The sequence below is a fragment of the Uloborus diversus genome, unplaced genomic scaffold (genome assembly GCF_026930045.1).
Source record: "Uloborus diversus isolate 005 unplaced genomic scaffold, Udiv.v.3.1 scaffold_972, whole genome shotgun sequence".
NCBI classification, from domain to species: Eukaryota; Metazoa; Arthropoda; class Arachnida; order Araneae; family Uloboridae; genus Uloborus; species Uloborus diversus.
In genome coordinates, this window is record NW_026559201.1 from 11,692 (window position 1) to 32,023 (window position 20,332).

Below are 20,332 nucleotides of genomic sequence, written 5' to 3' on the forward strand. Positions count from 1 at the left end.
AAAGTGAAAATAGGATGAATGAATAAATTAGTTTCATCATCTTTTTCTAGAAATCGCATTTGCAAAAGTCCGAAAACAATTTGAAAACATAAAATAATCTGTAAAGTCGCAGCGAAAGCATCTGGTCTCTCGACCGTCTTCCGTCCATCGAAATTAAAAGACTTTCGCCCCGATCACGACTCCTGTGGCACGAAATTTCGGAGACACCGCATCGCATTCGGTGTCTCAATTTTTGACGATCTAAAAGGGTGGAACCATCGCATTCGGCGTCTCTCGATTTCCGACAATCTAAAAGGGCGGAACCGTCCACATCCCCCCTCCTCGCTGCGCAGTCCGAAGCCGTACTCGCCGGGGAGGAAGACGGGGGCGCGTCAATGTACAGGCGGCGTCTCTCGGGCGAGGGGAGGTCACGCTGACTTCCTTCGGAGGGGAGGTCACGCCATGAGGGCGTACATGGCCTCGATGCGGTCTACGAAGCTCCTGCGGCAGTCGGGGCGCTTGGTCTTGAGGGTGGGGGTCAGCAGCCCGTTGTCCACGCTGAACAGCTCGTGGTGCACGTAGATGTCCTTCACCTGGGGGAGAAACAGAGTCAGGAGTGCAGAGCAGAACGAAAATCCCACTCCCCCACGAAAGAAAAAGAATTTTCAATCGATGGGTTCTGCATGCTTGCCAACTCCCGTGTTTTGCTTCAGTCTCCCGATTTCCCATTTTCTCCCGTTTTTCTGTCAATCGTAAAAACGTTTCACTTTCTTCTCAATAGATGGCGCCCTTTTCTAGTCATCCCACCAATGTCGGGGGGGATAAGAATTTTTCCAATTAATCATTCCAATTGTTCATTAATCACAGATTAATTAATAATGTTGTATTTATTTAAATAATAAAGTAAGAGCTAAACAACAAATTTAACTCGTACACACAGTACCATTAAAATCTTCCGAACACTACGTAGTTGCTATCTTTATCGCCGAAACAGATGAAAAAAATTAAAGTGCATGAAATAAATAAAGAAGTCTTAACTAAATACAATAAAGAATTAAACATTACTTAACAAACTCATTTTGTAAAAATTTATTTTTTGGAAGCTTTCCACATTGCTTGTTAAATGAAGCACGTGCTTTGCCGAAAATAGCAGCAGATTTCAATCCTTTTGCATCTTGAAAGTATTTCAATTATTTTCAAAGTTTGAAGTTATTTTAACATGTGCTGCCCTGTACCTACTTATTTTATATATTATTTTCATTATACAGTGAAACCTGTGTAAGTTGGCCACTCGTGGTGCAGTAATTTAGTGGTCAACTTAAACAGGTGGTCAACTTACAAAGGGATTCTCAGCCAAATTTGGTACATATTAGTGGTCAAGATAGACAGGTGATCAACTTACAAGGGTGGTCAACTTCACAGGTTTTACTGTATATTGATTTTTTTTCTCTGGATTTTAGTAACTGAATTTTTGTAGCTACTAGAGCCTGGAGAATATACGGAACTTTCAGCAAATTCACTCCTTATTTATTTAGCTTTTCTTTTTGCAATATTTTTTATTTTCCTTGCTGCTGCCAATGAGCTTACATCTGCAAAAAATCCCCATTTCACTTTAAATTTAGTATTTATGTTATTTAAAAGCATAATTTAATATTTTTGTTGTGAAATATGTCGCTGGTGAATCACCAGTGTACCTCTAGTGGAATCTCCTGTTTTTTTTTCTTCGAAGATTGGCAAGTATGGTTCTGAGTCGAAACGGCTCTCCCCCTCTTTTTGTCCGTGATCGAAATGTTGGGAAATTCTTTTTCAGTTTCCCAACATTTAATGTCCATGTAACAATCTTGAAAGAAAAACTAATATGCACATAACTATGAACAAGACAACTAAAATGGCAGAATCGCCAAAGACAATTGAGGCAGTGAGAAGCAAAGGCAAAATTAAACATTTGGAGATAACCAGTACAAATTATTGATGTCCTCTGTCTTGGGGCAAGAAACAGTACTAGTATCTCTGGTAGGTGCTGCTGTAAAGCATGATTGAGAAAAAAAAATCAATGAAAGCTAACCTAGGGTTTTTATCTTTCGCATTTTACTTTCGAAAGTTGAAAATGCCCACTTGCATCCGTTTGCTTTTTCACTGCCTCAATTGACAAAAATAACGAGCTCCTCTATCTATCGATATCCATCAACCTCACTCAAAACTCACAACTACCAACTCACTCATTCTTCGCCGACGTGCACAGAACTTTGCACAGGAATAGACTACAACATCTTTTCAAATAGCCGACAGGAATCTGCTTTTTGTCGAAACAACAGCGCGAGTCTACAATTGTCGATCGACCTTTTTGTTTTTTTTTCTTTTTAAATTTTCAAATCTGGTTTTAATTTGGCCAATGTTGGTGATATTTAAAGAGTTAACCACTGTATCACATAAAAATTGCCAATAATGGGGAAATAAATCTGTTTAAAACATTTTTTTGCTTCGGTTAGTAAGGAACTAGGGGTGGGGGAACCACCGAGAGAATAATAAATTTGATTTTTAAAATGCCCAGACTCCTCGCCACATATAAACAACCTTTACTAGGCTATAGACCTTGCAAACGTTTTGGGACTTCTGATTGGCCAGCTGGCACCAATGAGTTTTCCATGGTTTTCTTCCCCATCCAACACATATGAATAAATTTCATTTTTCAGAAATTCCCAGTTCAAATTTGAATTTTTAAATTATTTTTCTTTGAATACTATCTAGATATCGCATTTTAAAAAGAAAAAAATTAAAAGCAAGCTATAATAGAGATGGATTACGATTTTACTGGATAGCCAATCAGCAGTCTCCAAATTTTTACATGATTCCTAACAGAGTAAAGGTTGCATATATGCATCCCCGCTCTAATAATGCATTCGTCAGAGAAACACGAGGCCTATCTAACTCGATGGTCATTTAAGCATCTCGACTCGGATTTCCGAAAAGATAGAGTCGGATGACGGGAGTCCCATCAGATCTCTCGTCATTTATTTGACCAAAACTGTCTCGCTTCATGTCATTGAAGCGGATTCAAATGGGATCTCTCGTCATTCCGAATAGATATTCATACTTGCCAACCTTTGAAGAGAAAAAAACAGGAGATTCCACTAGAGGTATATAGGTGATTCACCAACGCGACAAATCTTTACAACAGAATTATTAAATTATGCTTTTAAATAACATGAATACCAAATTCAAAGTGAAATGGGGATTTTTCGCAGATGTAAGCTCATTGGTAGCAGCAAGAAAAATTATACTGAAAAGGAAAAACCACATAATAAGGAGTGAATTTTTTAAAAGTTTCGTACATTCCCCAGCCTCTACCGAAAAAGTTGCTACAGAAATTTAATTACTAAAATCCAAAAAAAAAAAAACATATAATGAAAATAAAATATAAAATAAGTAGGTATCGGGTAGCACATGTTAAAATATCTGCAAACTATCAAAATAAGTGAAATATTTTCAAGATGCAAAAGGATTGAAATCTGCTGCCATTTTCGGCAAAGCACGTGCTTTGTTGAACATACAATGAGGAAAGCTTCCAAAATAATGATTTTTACTAAATGAGTTATAAATTGAAAAAATTCTTATTCCGTGACATTGGTAGACAAGAAGAGGGCGCCATCTATTGAGAAGAAAGTGAAACTTTTTGATGATTGACTGAAAAAACTGCAAAAATGGGAGAAAATCGTAAAAAACGGGAGTCTCCCGTAGAAAACAGTAGAGTTGGCAGGTATGGAAAGGAACTCTGATGCAATTGAATTGCGTTTTTGAGCGGGCGTGGCAAAATCAAAAACGGCAAGTTTGCTACTACAGAATATAAACTATCAGAAATGTTCAAAATAATGATAAATTCAAAAAAAAAAAAATTAATTTTTACTAAGTGAGTTATTAATTGGAAAAATTCTTATTCCCTGACATTGGTAGACTGGAAAAGGGCGCCATCTATTAAGAAAAAAGTGAAACGTTTTAATGATCGACTGAAAAAACTGCGAAAACGGGAGAAAATCGTAAAAAACGGGAAATCGGGAGATACAAGCAAAAGACAAGGAGTCTCCCGCTAAAAACAGTAGAGTTGGCAAGTATGGATATCTATCGATGACATGCCGAAAGTAACAAACAGAGGGGCTTAAAGTCTAATTTGGTGTTCCGTGGAAAGAGCCGAAACGAGTCGTTTCGTTTTCGGGATTATTTTTAGGCTACATTCCAGTCTCTGAGTGACTCACCTGCTCGAAGGACTTGAGTCCAGCCTTCTTGCCCAGGGCAGTGATGTCATCGAGGATCAGTCGCTTCACGTTCTGGAAAACAACGAATCAGATCATCACACCAATGTCCACCCAAAGCAAAATATAAAGAAACATTTCTCTTTAAAATCAAAATGCTATGTCTATGAGCTCAGTTCACACCACAAAATAAAATCTTGATCTGCCCACGAAAATGGCAATCGAGCTCAATACCTTTAGAATTGGGTCCAGTGTAAAACAGTCAAAAAAAAAAAAAAGGAGCCAGTCGAGAGAAGAAAGAGGCAGCATATGGGATTGTTTCAGGGCTGTGGAGTTGGAGTCGGACTAATTTTGGGTTTAAGGAGTCGGAGTTGGGGTTAAGGAGTCAACACTCAATAATTGCAGCTAATCTTAAAGTCTGCATATTAAGGTTAATTCTAAAGCAGCCAATAAAATTTAAATTAAAAATTTAGCGAAGAAGAAATATATGTATAGTAAAAGCTATTCGTACAAATTTGTATACCGCCGCATTTTGTATAAAATTAGCTCCTGACATATATGTGCCCTATTTTCGTTGAAATTTTAATGATAAAATATAATTTAAAATTTTCAGAATTAAAGTATTTATATTTTTCATAAACTATGAAATTAACTTTGGGTCACATTTACCAGATGGGTGTCACTCGGGGAAAACCACCCCGTCTCAAGAACTTGGATTTAGAAAAAAAGCTTTTTTTCTCTCAAGTTACAGCTTTCAAAAATTGGAAGCACACGATTTGATCAATATCTATTTGTTAAACATTAAAAGGGGGCAAATTTCAGATAATCTTTTTCAACTTTTTTAAAAGGGATTTTTAAGTCATTGCACTTTTTAACTCGTAACTATTGGAAGATTTGATTTTTAAATTGAATTTCTAACGTTGTATGCTTCTTGGGTTTACAATAAAAAACAAAATGCGAAGTTTTCATAAAAAGGAATTGATATTTTAATCTCTGTTTAGTTTTCCCCCTTCCCCTGAAGGGAAAGAGGGAGTTAAAAATATACAATTTAAAAAAAAACATAAAAAATCCGGAGTCGGAGTCGGGAGTTTCGAAATCCAGGAGTCGGAGTTGTAATTTTCCTTCCGACTCCGCAGCCCTGGATTGTACACACAAACACCGCCTCTCTTCTCATCTGACTCAGACTAGAGAAATGGAAGAGCTGTACGGGAATGCAAAAAGTGGTTTCTTCACGTGATTAGGAAAGTAGTAAAAGAAGCGGAAATTAATAGCTATAGCATAATCATTAGCTATTGCACACCATGTGCAATAGCTAAAATATATGAACATTGCTAAAACTACTCATGGCTGCCATACTTCCGTCCAGGGGACGGAATTCCGTCTTTTCAAAAATTTCAGCCATTGGATTTTTTATTTTTTGTTTCAAAACAAATCTGTTTTTGAAAAATCTTTTCCATCTTTAAAAAAAAAGGAAAAAAAAACTGTTTCACCCCTTTTTGTGGGTGCATTTTGAAGTCCCTCCATCGTTAATGCCAGGATGGAGGCTTAAAGCTTGCCAAAACGTTGGGGAAGCGAATGCCACTCCACTTCCGAGTTTACTCGGATCAGCGGGTGTGAAGTGAAGGGAAATCTGTGAAAGAATGTTTATTTAAAGCGAAAATGAAAGTGGAAACGTGCTTTCTCCGCTGAAAAAAGGGTTTCATGTTTGGAACGATGATTTTGACTGATGAAACATCAATTTGAACTAAAAGGCGAATTTTATATAAATAAATGTGCTTATCTTTTTTCTTATTGGTTTTTTTTCGTGTTCAAAATTAATTTTAGATGAAACAAATCTTTCACTTTTGAATCTCTCACTCTATGCCTCAAGGAGGTCTTATTCTTCTGAGGACGAAAAAACTGGCCCATCTGCTAAAATTCAAAAGATAACCTTTTTTTTTTTTTTTTCAAAAAATAACTAAATAAGTTACTCAATTAGTTAATTTCAACCATTCTTATATTAATCTGGAAAATTTTATTAACGTTGTTATCACAATGCATCTTATAGCCAAGAATCTCATACCTGAATTTTTTTTAATTACTATTTTTTTTTGTATGAAATATGAACTATTTATGTAAAATGAACTATACAATCTGAAGCTTTTTTTCTGCAGTAGCAAATAGTAAGTTTTTTTAAATAGTATTTTATTATTAGGTTCTTTTTCTACTTATACCTCCTAAAAATCTTAGACAATGATATGTTATTTTTTATTTAGGTTAATTTTTAACTGATATTACAATTTGGTTTTATAATGGTAGTTACAACATCAAAAATTAGCATTATATATGTCTAAAACATCAAACTAAGCGCTAACATTTTTGTGTCGCGAAAAAGTCCTTGCCAATTTTTAGAGTGGCACCCATGATTGCACATAAAAAATATATGTACGATCTAAAAGCGAAAAACGACACAATATAAGTTTTTTTTTTTAATTAAAAAGACCTGCGGATCATTGAGAGTTGTACTTGTTATATTGCATAGTTTGAACCAAGCTCATCATTTTAAAAGTCTATAGATGTAATGAAACATTTTGCCGAGGCTTTTGGCTATTGAATATGGGCTCTGGGGGGTGTTTCCTCACCTTATCTCTGCAGACTTGCTCCCAGGGGTTGTAGGAGATTCCCTTCTCTTTGCACCAGGACACCACATTCTCCATGTCGGGGACCACCACAGCCACCAGGCAGCTCTAGAACACACACACACATTTCCCATCAGTCGGAAAGGTCTTGACATTTTACATATCTGTACCTCGGAGGGATACAACACTATGTCCATTTTCTTCCAAACTGGTATTACAGAGTTAAAATCGGCTTTTCTCATGTTTCCTGGAGTCCTATATCCAAAACCAGTTATTAATTAATGGATATAGCGTATTTTAAAAGAACACCAAGTCCACTTTCACTTGGATGTGGTTGAAACTACTCTTCTGTAAAGTTATGAAAATGGACATAGTCTTGTACCCCTCCGAGATACCAACATAAAGGAACAAATGAAATCATTTGGAAAATTCCAATAGAGAGGGATTTTTTTAAAACGCCTATCTCCATGATGCTTATTTAACATTCAAATCATCAAAGTGCTTTGCTTTGGGATGAAAAAAATAAATCAGATTTTTATGAAATTATCATTAAGTTAAATATATATACAGGGTTGCCACTCAATTTTGGAAAAAAAATTCCCTGTGTCTTTCCTGTATGCAACATTACAAACAACAAACTTTTAAAAATTAAAATTAAGTAAAATAATGAATATTAGCGACTAATTTCATGTTCTTGAAATTAAACTAGCATAAAATTGAAGAAGCATGTCAAAGAGAACAACAAATAATTTTTGGTTTTATGATATACATTTTAATATTTACTAAAGGAAAAAAACTTTAAGTATTACAATTTTTTATTTTATTTTACGAATGAACTTGATAAATATTATTTTTATTATTATTTATTTTGGCAGTTTATACATTTGGTCATTGATTTGTAATTTAAATTTAAATTTTAAAATTCCCTGCATTTTCCCTGTTTTTTTTTTTTTTGTTGATTTTTGAATTCCCTGTTTCTTCAGGTTTCCCTGTGGCGTGGCAACTTTGATATAGCTTTAGTTAAACTTTTCTATATGTATATAGAGCTGCAAAATACTTAGTTGAAAGCATAAATGTGTCAATAAACCGCAAGTACATATAGTTTGTCATCGTAAAGCGATTTATCCAAACTTCTGTAGCCCTAAAAAAGACTTACTTCACACATTCAGAACAAATATTTTTAAATAGAGCTTTGAAGGCGACAACATTATTCATTCGAATATTTTTTATTTGTTACAAAACGGTAGACCCATTTTTCTTACATTTCCCCCAGAAGTTTGGTTATGTCCTTGTGCAGGTTATCTGCTACATTTCGAGTTTTGAAATACATGTCCTCTGCTCCAAGTTGTTTTTATTGTTAATCTTTTAATTATTATCTAAAAGTAATTGTTATCTTTTTTTCTTATTGTTGACTTTTTAAAAATTGCACCCCCGAAAATGTTCTAAACGTCTGTAACATAATTCTTTATTTTTCCAAAAACTCGGTAGTTCTTATCGTCTGCAGCTGAGCCTAAGACTTAAATTTATTATTTAATTATTATTATTTAATCATTATTATTTTCAGTGCTCGCGTGAGTGGCAACGTTTAAATTTATTTTTCTTGGTAGAATGAAAGATTGAGTAGTAGCGATAAGTCAAGCATCACATTCTATTATTTATATTTTCTATTTATTCTGAATTCATGTTGTAAATGTTAGTTTTTCGTGTGTTGTAATAAATGTTCAGTAGAGTTATACAAGCATCTTTATTGCGAACTCACACCAAAGAGTAAGCGGCTCTACAAATTCTTAAAGCCACGTAGCCCGCCATGCTCAAACAAAACTTCAATAACTGAAGACACTGCTGAAAATTATCGATCATTTTTATGAGTCTTGCGAATCGACACAGATGCAAATGACTTAATATTTTCGAGTCGAACGAGAGCGCCAAAGTAAGGAAGTCGACGATAAGTCCTCAATACATTACGCACATAAAGAGGGATAAAAATAATACTAAACACACAGTTATAAATGTCCAAACAGTAGAATCACATGATGAAGAAAAACAAGCGAACGTTATAGAAACAGATGCAATTGGATCTCAAAATGCGTGAAAGATCAGGACTGCCTCGCAAAAGGGCGAGAAACGGCGAAGATCCTTAAATTTTGCACATAATCCATACAATTTGATAAATATGCATGTTCTAGAACTCAAAATCCATGACCCGTTGTCAATTTCCATGACTTTTGAGCATTTTTTCAGGGTAGCAAGTGAACTCAAGCAAAATTTTGAGGATGGTAAAATTTTCGGAAACTATGAAGAGAGAGAAAGTAGCATCAACTCATCGGCCGATCATCGGCCGTTCATCGAAATCCGATCAAACTTTGATCGGTCGATGATCGGCCGATGATCGGATTCCGATGAGTTTTCATCGGAAATTGCTCCAATATGTCTCATCGGCAATAGTAGAATCCGATCATCGGTATCCGATGAATTTTGCTCCCTATACCGATGAGATTTGGAGCAATATACGAGCAGTGCTTTTCCGAGGCGATGAATTTTGGATGAAAATACGATGAGATTTGGAGTAATATACGAGCAGTGCTGTTCCGAGGCGATGAATTTTGGATGAAAATACGATGAGATTTGGAGTAATATACGAGCAGTGCTGTTCCGAGGCGATGAATTTAGGATGAAAATACGATGAGAAGTAATAACAACCGCGATATAGGGACAAGCAGGAGGAAAAAAAATTAACAGTGGGAAGATGGGTCCGCCATCTTGGATGATCACGTGACACTTTCGCCATCTTTAAAACTTTCAGAAGGGGTATTTTCGGATGACGTCATTTGGAACAATTATTTAATATACTTTAATTTCTTTCAATAACTTGTTTAGTTAATTTCTAATTTAACAACTTTTGATGAACGTGATTCATGAGCTCAATCTAATTCACTTTAACCGGGAATCGAACCCTAGACCTCTGGAATACGAGATTCATATGCTAACCTCTAGACAAACAATGCTCTCTCCAAGGAGGAAAATAATGTATTAAATAGAAAATCATTTGTGGCGCCATCTATCGGGGGGCAAGGCCATGACAGATTTCTGAACGGAAAGTAAGAATTTTATTCAGTGAATATACTTGTGGCGCCAGCTAGTGAAGAGTCGGAGTCGATCATTTTGCCCGCAAACCGAGTCGGAGTCGGTAATTTTGGGAGTCAAATTGAACAGAATGGAATTGTTTGATAGAGAGAAATCATTCAAGAGTCGGAGTCTCATTTTGTTCGCAATTCCAGTGAGGTAATCGGGGTTGGAATCGTGGAGTTAAAGTTGAATTGATTTTGCAGCAATTTGGAGTAAACCCTTCCAAAATCCAGGAGTCGGATTCGCAGTCAAAGTCTCCGTCATTTTTCCTCCGATTCTCAACCCTGCATGGTGATCCGTATAGCCTTACGTTTGATCAATAGTCGGATATTCGAATAATAAAACTTATCCTATTTTAACAGTTGGGAGATTTCCAAAAATTTTAGATTGGGAAAACTTTTATCGGAAAATTTAAACGACCTACTTTTTTTAAGATGAAATGTAACTCGGCAAATTTTCATCGGAAAATTTTATCGTTACGATCTCTTTTTCCGATGAAATGTAGCTCGGCAAATTTTCATCGGAAAATTTGATCGTTAAGATCTCTTTTTCCGATGAAATGTAGCTCAGCAAATTTTCATCGGAAAATTTTATCGTTACGATCTCTTTTTCCGATGAAATGTAGCTCGGCAAATTTTCATCGGAAAATTTGATCGTTAAGATCTCTTTTTCCGATGAAATGTAGCTCAGCAAATTTTCATCGGGAAATTTGATCGTTACGATCTCTTTTTCCGATGAAATGTAGCTCGGCAAATTTTAATCGGAAAATTTGATCGTTACGATCTCTTTTTCCGATGAAATGTAGCTAGGCAAACTTTCATCGGAAAATTTGATCGTTACGATCTCTTTTTCCGATGAAATGTAGCTCGGCAAATTTTCATCGGAAAATTTGATCGTTAAGATCTCTTTTTCCGATGAAATTTCGCTCGGCAAATTTTCATCGGAAAATTTGATCGTTACGATCTCTTTTTCCGATGAAATGTAGCTCGGCAAATTTTAATCGGAAAATTTGATCGTTACGATCTCTTTTTCCGATGAAATGTAGCTAGGCAAACTTTCATCGGAAAATTTGATCGTTACGATCTCTTTTTCCGATGAAATGTAGCTAGGCAAATTTTCATCGGAAAATTTGATCGTTACGATCTCTTTTTCCGATGAAATGCAGCTCGGCAAATTTTCATCGGGAAATTTGATCGTAAGGATATAGTTTTCCGATAAAAAACAGCTCATCGAAAACCGTTCTCGGATTCTGATCACAACGATATCAGCGTGAAATACGCGATGAGTTTAGGAGGAGTCGATGATCGGCCGAGCAAAATCCGATGAGTTGATGCTACCTGGGAGAAGCTCGACTCCCCCCCCCCCATCCCTTTCCCAAAAACTCTACAAATATGCGTGCAAAAATCATTGAAAAAAAACATTTTAGAGGTTTATTCTTTCTTTTTAAAATAATTTTTCAGTTTTAAAATCAGGGTATCTGCTACTTTTTGAGTTTTGAAATCCATGACTTTCCATGACTTCTGCCTGTAGCTTTCCATGACTCACGTTCTTCAAATCCATGACTTTCCATGACTCACGCAAGTTACTTCATTTGACAATGACATCAAAATTGCGCATAAATATAAATAGAGACTATAAAGCAGTATAACTCTGTTTTAGGGAAATATCCTTTTTATCTCAGCTATGTAAATAAATCTAAACAAAAGCAGCAAAAAATATTCAACTAAATATGTATATGAAAAATGCAACAATTTATTGAGACAAAAAATAAGTACGAGAATTTAAGAACATTTAAAATCTAAAATAACCCATCATCTCCCCAAAGCGCAGTGTGAAATTGTAAAATACAAATTCAGTAAATGCATTTATACATTAAACAGAAAAAAAACCTTCAAAATACTCAATTGCAGAGTCATCATGGCAAAAGGTAAGTTAGTTACAAATCTGCATACGATCGGTATAATTGTTCAATTGTAATGTACAAAAGCAAGCTTACCATTAAATATAGAAACTTCGAACTGCTATTTCTACTGTTTATGTGTGTTTTTTTAAACATTGTAGAAAAGCTATGATACGAAAAAAAAATCCCCAGTCCCCGGAATGGGAAAACATACGATAGTCCTGAGCGAGAAATCCATGACCAACAGTCAGTGTCCATGACTTTTGGACATTTTACACTGAAATCCATGACTTTCCATGACCAATTTCGATCATGTTCGAAATCCATGACTTTCCATATGTGTGGACACCCTGTAAAATGTATTTAATGTCAGCCCAAAATTTTTGGAAACTGCAGCCCAAAATGTTCGTAATTTTCTGAAATTTCAGATTACAAACACCCCTGCGTTTTTTTTTTACTGATCCAGGTGCACGGCCACCCTGCGAGTAAAATATTAAAAATTCATTTCTGAGGTAGTGGAAGGGAGTACAGTCAACCCTCATTTATCGTGGTTAATTGGTTCCAGACTTCACCGCGATAACTGAATTTCTGCAAAGTAGGATTCTGTACTTATAAACCCAATATTTTCCTAATTAGAGGGCATAAAACTTACTGACGACAATTTAAACAGGTTTTTAACATAGTTAGAATCCCCTAGACATGAAACAGCACCCTTTACCACCATTACATTTCTATTACTGAACATATTGCACAAAATATGATAAGAGGAGATATATTAGACGAATAGCTATCACATTGCTATTATTGAGAAATAAACTACACATGCAGTTCTTACACACTACTAATCAACGAAAATAGCTTAACTTGTTCGATGGGGAATTAATTGCCAGTCAGTGACCGTATGTGCCCCCGTCATTCAACTTAAAAAGCTAGTACATTGTTGAACACCATTGAACAGATGTGTTTATCCTCTAGTAATAATAGTGATTTTTTTCTTTCTAGTTAATGTTTAACAGTTAAAATGAGATAGCGATTCCCCACAGTACTTTCTTTGGCAATTTTATACCTTCACTCCCTTAACCTACAGCCCCTCAGAAGAGCTTATCTTACTTAAAAGATATACTGTGTTATTTTTTTTGTAGGAAAAAGTTTACACTTGCACATAAAAAAGGCTAATTACTATACAGTAGAAGACCATTATAACGCACACCTTGGGACCACAGCTTTTGTATTATACAGGATTTTGCGTTATATAGATCATTTCACACATTTTGAAATTAACATTCAGAATATATCTATATATTAGTACTTCATATTGAGTTTTATCTGCACTGAGTATTAAAGCACCAGTATTGCAATTAGTTATTCACAAATAAATATGCAGAAGAGCATTATCCTGCACTTCTGCCAGCTTCATGGTTTGCATAACAGCTGCATTTTCAAGAGCCATCTGGTATTTTCTATTTACTATGAGGTACTCATTTTCAATTTGAAAGCTTTGAAATAAGATGGAAAGACGACAAACTGTTTCAAAATTTAATTTGCCTAACCATTTTTATGCTTGCAAGGCAAAACAGAGGGATTTTTTAAGCTTCAAAACCTATTGTTTACTTTTGAAAAGTTGTGTGGTTTATAGAGAATTGCGTTATATAGGTCGGCATTATAATGGTCTTCTACTGTATTTGAAAAAAAAAAAAACGTGATACAGTGAAGCCGCGAAAGTCAAAGCGCGAAGTATGACTGCATGTCTGACCTGCAGGCTCTCTCCGTGCACGAATATCTGTGATACGTAGGGGCTGGAGAGGTAGATGTTCTCTATCTTCTCGGGGGCGATGTACTCCCCCTGGGCCAGCTTGAAGATGTTCTTCTTGCGATCCACCAGCCTCAGGGTGCCATTCTGCAACGAGAGAGACATCCAAGTATGGGAAGGGAGAAAAAAACACAAACCAGGGGTGGAAGTGGACATATAAGACATTTTCCATGAAAAATATAGGACACGTTTTATGCATAGTTTTGTTTGAAAAAATAAACAGGGGTAGAAGTGATCGACTTGTCACACATAGGACATTTTCCATGAAAAATATAGCACAAATATTGGACACATTATATGAATGTATAGTTTTGTTATGAAAAAAGAAATAATACATATAATTTATTTATTCTTGTCAAAATCCGAAGTCAGATGGTTTATTTACTGTTATTTCAAAGAAAGAAATTGGATAAAAAAACAGGAATATAGGACATTTTCCAAAAATATAGGACGATTTTCATACTTTTTTTGAAAATATAGGATATATAGGACCACTTCGACCCCCGACAAACTCATATCCGAGTCCAAATGAACTCAAAATGCTCCTGACAAAATCCATCTAAACAGAGTCATAAATGAATAACGAAAATGCAATTTCCTCGTTTTGCTTAGAATCTCACATAATTAAAAACTGAGCATCTGTACCAATCTATGTATCTATGTCCTTTTTATAATCTATGTATCTATGTCCATAGACTAATAATAAGAATAGACCGAGCTATGGCAACCCTTTTGCTGCTCATGAACCAAGCCATGTGACTGGCAGATATCCTAGCAACGGCGGGCGTTCAACTTATTAGACGATCAACGCGAGCAAGAAATAAAATAAATACAATGGATGGAATGGTCTTTTATGGAGTTTGATCTGTAAATTTGTTATTCTAAGTTGTAAATATTTTGTTAATATAGTGAGTTTTTCGTTCAGATAGTACTGTGCATTTTATTTAGTCAATTTCAATAACTCTCTAAGCAAATAAAGATGCAAGCGCCAGAAAGAATCGGCAAACGGTAAGATTTTTGCCTACCATTTCAATTTAAGATACCGATGAGTACATTTTTGCGTTCACGCAAAACGTTTACGCCAACGCCGACGTGGCAGTTCCGAATGAAATAAAAGTTATTGAAAACAGTGATCAAAAACTAATGACTAATGTCAAAATAATTCATAACTAAAAGAAAAACAGTTCAATCTCTGCACCTGGGAAAAAATTTATAATGCAAACACATGACGTCTTAAAATACATGTCGAGTGCCAAACTATAGATAATCCTGCCATCCGGCAACCATGCTGCCAACGTTTTCGCCGAGCCTCCCACCAGTCACATGATGTATCCATGAACCCATTTTTTCATCAGCGAGTCTGGAAAAGCTCGGTCTACTCTTGTTATTATTCTATGATCTAAACAGAGTCATAAATGAATAACGAAAATGCAATTTCCTTGTTTCACTCAGAATCTTACATAATTAAAAACTGAGCACCTGTACCAATCTATGTATCTATGTCCGAGTTGCCCTTCTCCCGAACACCAATGAACAGACCGGGTATTGATAGATTCGTCATTTTCCCGTCTTTATGTTTGGCTATTTAACATAATCCCCCGATACGAATTAGCGGAGACATCCATTAAAAACTATTAATTATCATAATTAGATTTCGACAAGCATACCCACAATCGAAATTTCAGGTTACGAGACAGAAATTGCGAAAAAAGGAGTTCTGTTGACTGCAGACTCGACCGATATTTTAAAAAAATAATGACTACCAAAAAATACTTTAGTTTTGTATGCATAAAGAGTACAGAAAAGTAAAGACAAAACCATTCAATTGCAAAATTTCTACAGCGAATGTAAATACAGTGGACGCTCTCTATCTGAACACTCTTTAATGTGAACACCCCTATATTCTGAATACATTTTGATGGTCCAAGCAAAACTCCATAAATTTAACATAAGCTGACCTCTTGGTACTCTGAACACCCTTTACTATGAACACCCCAGTAATAGGAGCGGTATTTTTAACCCCCTTCAAGAATTTCATCTCTATATACTGAACATGTACACAATCAGTACTCGGAAATTCCCATATAAACCACATTGATTAATCTGAAATACCTTCAAAATTTTATCACAATGATTGAAGAGCATTTAGAAGATGAAGAGAAGAAGAAAAAATATTTTTGTTGATATTGCTGCATCACAGAAAATCATTCAACTGAGAAATATAACCCTGAAGTTTCTACCACTGAACTGTGTCCAACTATTGTATCAAGTATTACTCCAAACTAGAGACGTACCGAGCACTCGGTAACTACTCGGTACTCGGCCAATTTGCCGAGTACTCGGTACTCTGCCAAATTTTGATCAGATACTCGGCCAATACCGAGTAGTTGTAAAAAATGGAATATTGTTAAGGCAGATTTTAGAATAAATTAAGGAGTGCAACCATATAATATACAGCAATCATTTACAATTCAAATTTACAAGTCAAATTTAAATTTTGAGAAAAATGAAGTTTGTTATGCTTTGATGGAGTAAATCTTTTCAATGTCCGCAAAGTTAATAAAACTTATTTATTGAAAATATAGCAGTGTAAAAATATGAAATTTTTATATTATTATGTTTGGCGGACTAGAACCAGTGGGTGTGAACAGGGGAGGGGGGTGGGGGAGAAGGGACACCTGTTGGCCTAAGCCTGTAGGCGGCCCAATATTTTTTTAACCAGACATGAAATATAGAGGTAAACAATATGGAGGGGGCCTCAGAAAAGTCATTTGTGTAGGGGCCTCAAAATTTCTGTGCACACCCCCAACTAGAGCTAAAATAGATTGATATAATTTGCTTTAATTCCAACTTGATTAATCATATTATTTATTTGTTTATTTTTAATTTAAAAAATTACCTTTTTATAAAATTTTTGACACAAAGAAAATTTTTTTTACATAATACGTAATTAAATTTCAGTTGGAATTTTGTTTTAAAAACTATTATATGGAGATGGAGGTCTATACTACTATTCCAATAAGTTCGAAATTCATCTTGTGTGTGTCGGTGGTTCTTCTTAAAACATAATTGGAACTCGGTACGTCTCTACTCAAAACCTTTAAAGTACATTTACCTACAAGCAGTATGCCGCTGGAAACCTTTTTGCTTCAACAATCGGATGATGACACGTACCTTGCATGAGAATGCAAAAGCAAAATAAAATTAACTCTTTTTTTTTTTTAACCCGTACTGTACCGATAACTGTATTGTAATATTCTAAAGTTGAAAGTTAAATTAAAACATTGTAAATTAAAAAAGAAAGAAATGCAGGTTTTTAGGTTCTACTGAGTTTAATTGAACATTGCACCTGCTGCTATTCCAAAATTCGGCTACTCTACCTTTAAAAAATTGGTATATCTCACTAGGCAAAGTACTGATGAACACAGTTCACTAACGCAATAGAATACGCATGCATCATCCAGTCTCCCTCTATAATAAACACCCCCATCATCTGAACACTTTTGTTCGGTCCCATGAGTGTTCAGAATAGAGAGAGTCCGGTGTAATTAAAAATGAACGGCTATCACATGCAGCCGGATTCGAAACGAGACTTTCTTGAAGAGTTTTACGGCACTCGATTCGGATGCCGCTTCTTTAGACTTCTTTTTGTTTTAAAAACTCCCGCCCGTACATTGCCCACTGGGGGCGGGTGACGTCACAGATGACCGACCAATCGCGTGGCAGATAGGAGGGACTCACCGGCAGCCACATCCCGATGTCTCCCGTGTGCAGCCACCCCTCCTCGTCGATGGTCTCCTTCGTCTTCTGGGGGTCCTTGAAGTAGCACTTGAACACGTTGCGACCCTTGATGCACACCTGGGAGGTCACAAAGAAAAATGTTTTATAATTTCATCACACCACGGAATCGTTACTTGAGGGAAGAAATAATGTCTCTTCAATTTGTCCTCATGAAAGGACAAAGGATCTCACCTCGCCCTGTCCCTTTTGGGCAAAATATTCCATCTCCGGGACGTCCACCAGTTTGATGTGGCAGCAAGAAATGGGGGGCCCCACCTGACCTGCAAACAGAACAGACAGTTCAGAGAGAAATACCATTGGCCAAAAAAATCTCATATGATTAAAACTCGACTTTCCGCAACAATGCTTTTAATAAAATTTTCAGCATGAAGGAATCATTGAGAAGAATAATCTGTTGCCATTTTTTTCCTCAATAATGAAGAAATAAAATGCTGCCTTTTATCTTGAGGCTTTTCCTATATTCGGAAGATTTAAAATATTTCCTTTTTGGTTATTTTTCCATGATGATTTTTGTTTGTTTGTTTGTTTGTTCAAGCCTGGCTGTTGAACACGCATCACTTGATATATTTTCAAGGTGACTGTGCAAAGCCAGGCGATGCAGTTAGTAATTTCATAAATATCGAAAAGTTGGAAAGCAGGGTACTGAGATGAGGTTTTTTTACATTTTTTTAAATGAAAAAAGATATATTAGCTGCGCTGTTTAAAAGGTGCTAGTGCTGTATCTGTCTGTTTATTTTATTTATTTTCATACTTATCCATTTCATCAGATGAGAAAGGCATATTTTGTTTCTGGAAATGAGCTTAAAATGCTAAAAATGTATGGTTGATATTATTTGCAGTCTTGGCTAATCTAGAGAATATTAATAGACCCTGTACATAGAGAGCATAGGGAGAAGGGTGCGCATAAAATAAATGCAGAGTGTGAAGAGGCCCTGATGACACTCGGTGGAATGACTAAATGGTTTAAAAAGGAAAAGTGCCGGAAGACTCGTCATCTTACACCCCTCTCCATTTTGGGGATCCCGAAAGTCTCCTCGGTTATTTTCCGTTTCTCACTAAAACCTGTTTTTGTGAGGTAAGTGAAAGTTTCAATCCTATCGGGACATAATTGACAAAATTATCTAGAAATCGGTTATATGTTTGGAATAGTTTTGTATGTTTAAAATCGGAGCAAATGAAAATTATTTCCTCAAAAAACGCTTGCATGCGTATTCAAAAATCCGATCATAAAAGGTCCCGAGAGATTAAGAGTGGCTGTAGTGTCTCGAATTTGTTCAAAAAACCAATTGATATCGTAAGGTTTAGAGTCATTTTCTATGTGATACTTCTTTTATAGGGTCCCCATCAACTATACAATTTTTTTTTTTTTTTCAAAAATAGTGCTGTGAAAACTACTTTTTATACCTTTTCATGAAGTTTTGGGCAAATTATATTTTATGCAGACTCACAAAAACCGGTTTGATTGCACCAGTAGAAATGACTGCGCAAAACAAAACAGTACTCACCGACAGAGAAGTCTCCCTGGATGTTGAGGGTGCAGGGAGCCACACATTCTGTCTGTCCGTATCCTTCCACCACCTGGAAAAGCAGAGACCCCCACTCTTAGTACACTTTCCTGTTCATTATACATGTACTGTAATATTCGACATCGAATGCTTTCATGTATTTTTGCATTGTGGAAATACAAGGAGGGTTATTTTTATAGAGGTAAAGTATTCTTAAATAAATAAATGTGTAAATGGCAAAAAATTAAAAACATGCCATGTCATTAGCGAAAAGTAAAACCAAGTTAGGAAGTTAAATTTAATGAACCTTGTAACATCTTGCATTTAAAAAATAAAAAGCTAAGCACGCTCCTTTCTCTAAATCCCGAATTTTCAATTTAATCCTCAATTTTCAAAGGCTTTCTGAATTTAGCTGGGAACTTTAAACGTCTCCATGTAAAAAGTTCTGGGCAGCCCTTCAAACCCACAACCTCAAAATTGCAATCCTACACATCTTGTAAAATAGTAAATATTTGTATTACTTAATAAACTGCTTGATTTGAGAATTGTTATCTATACTAATAAAATAAAGCTGAAGAGTTTGTTTGCTTGTTTGAATGCGCTAATCTCGGGAACTACCGGTTCGAACTGAAAAATTCTTTTTGTGTCGAATAGTCCATTTACTGAGGACGACTATAGGCTTTAATTTACATTGATATTCTAATTAGAAAAAAAGTTATTCAATGTTTCATTCAATTCTCGGCCATTTTTAGTATTTTTTACCCCACAGACCCCAAACCAATTGCGCCAGAAAAATATTTTTTGTACTAAAATGTAGGAAATTTAACTTTAAGTACAGGGTTCATACTCTATTCAGATGAAAAAATTCCATGACTTTTCCAAGACTTTTTCATGACTTAATAAAAAATTTCACGACCTTGTTACACGAAGAGAATAGTACTATTTAATATCAAACTTGCCAATATATTTGGAAATGTGAATAAGCTAAACTTCTACCTGTGTGCCACTACTTCATCAAAGAACTTGTTTGTGATTGAAAAAACATCAGTGCACCCTACAAAAACTAAACTATTTGTCTTCTTTACATAAATTTACGTAAAGTAAAAATGAAGTGAATGCAATATAATGATGCTTAAATGTCTAATTTATTTTTTCATAAGAAGGCAGAATGATAAAGAATAGGACAAAGGTTGAACGAGTCAATCCTAAGTATCAATAAATTTGCTTTAAAAGTTGCCTTTTAGAGTCAACATTGCATCTAATCATGCATGTAACCTGCCAGTATTTCAGTTCTTTTAAGTAAAGCCATTCTACAGTAAATTCATGTTTCCAAAACAGATATTTAC

The 20,332-nt window shown here is 35.5% G+C and overlaps 1 protein-coding gene across 1 annotated transcript in view; it reads right to left on the reverse strand.

Annotated features, from left to right (window-relative positions):
* Positions 1-308: 308 nt before the first annotated feature.
* LOC129234072 (long-chain-fatty-acid--CoA ligase 1-like) overlaps positions 309-20,332 on the reverse strand; it is a 56,672-nt gene continuing 36,648 nt past the window's right edge. The window contains exons 13-19 of the mRNA XM_054867962.1: positions 18,987-19,059; positions 17,653-17,741; positions 17,422-17,538; positions 13,624-13,767; positions 6,848-6,952; positions 4,230-4,301; positions 309-572 (exon numbers count right to left, since the gene is read on the reverse strand). Coding sequence (XP_054723937.1) covers positions 435-572; positions 4,230-4,301; positions 6,848-6,952; positions 13,624-13,767; positions 17,422-17,538; positions 17,653-17,741; positions 18,987-19,059 — 738 coding nt within the window. The 3' untranslated portion in view covers positions 309-434. The remainder of the gene's footprint in view (positions 573-4,229; positions 4,302-6,847; positions 6,953-13,623; positions 13,768-17,421; positions 17,539-17,652; positions 17,742-18,986; positions 19,060-20,332) is intronic.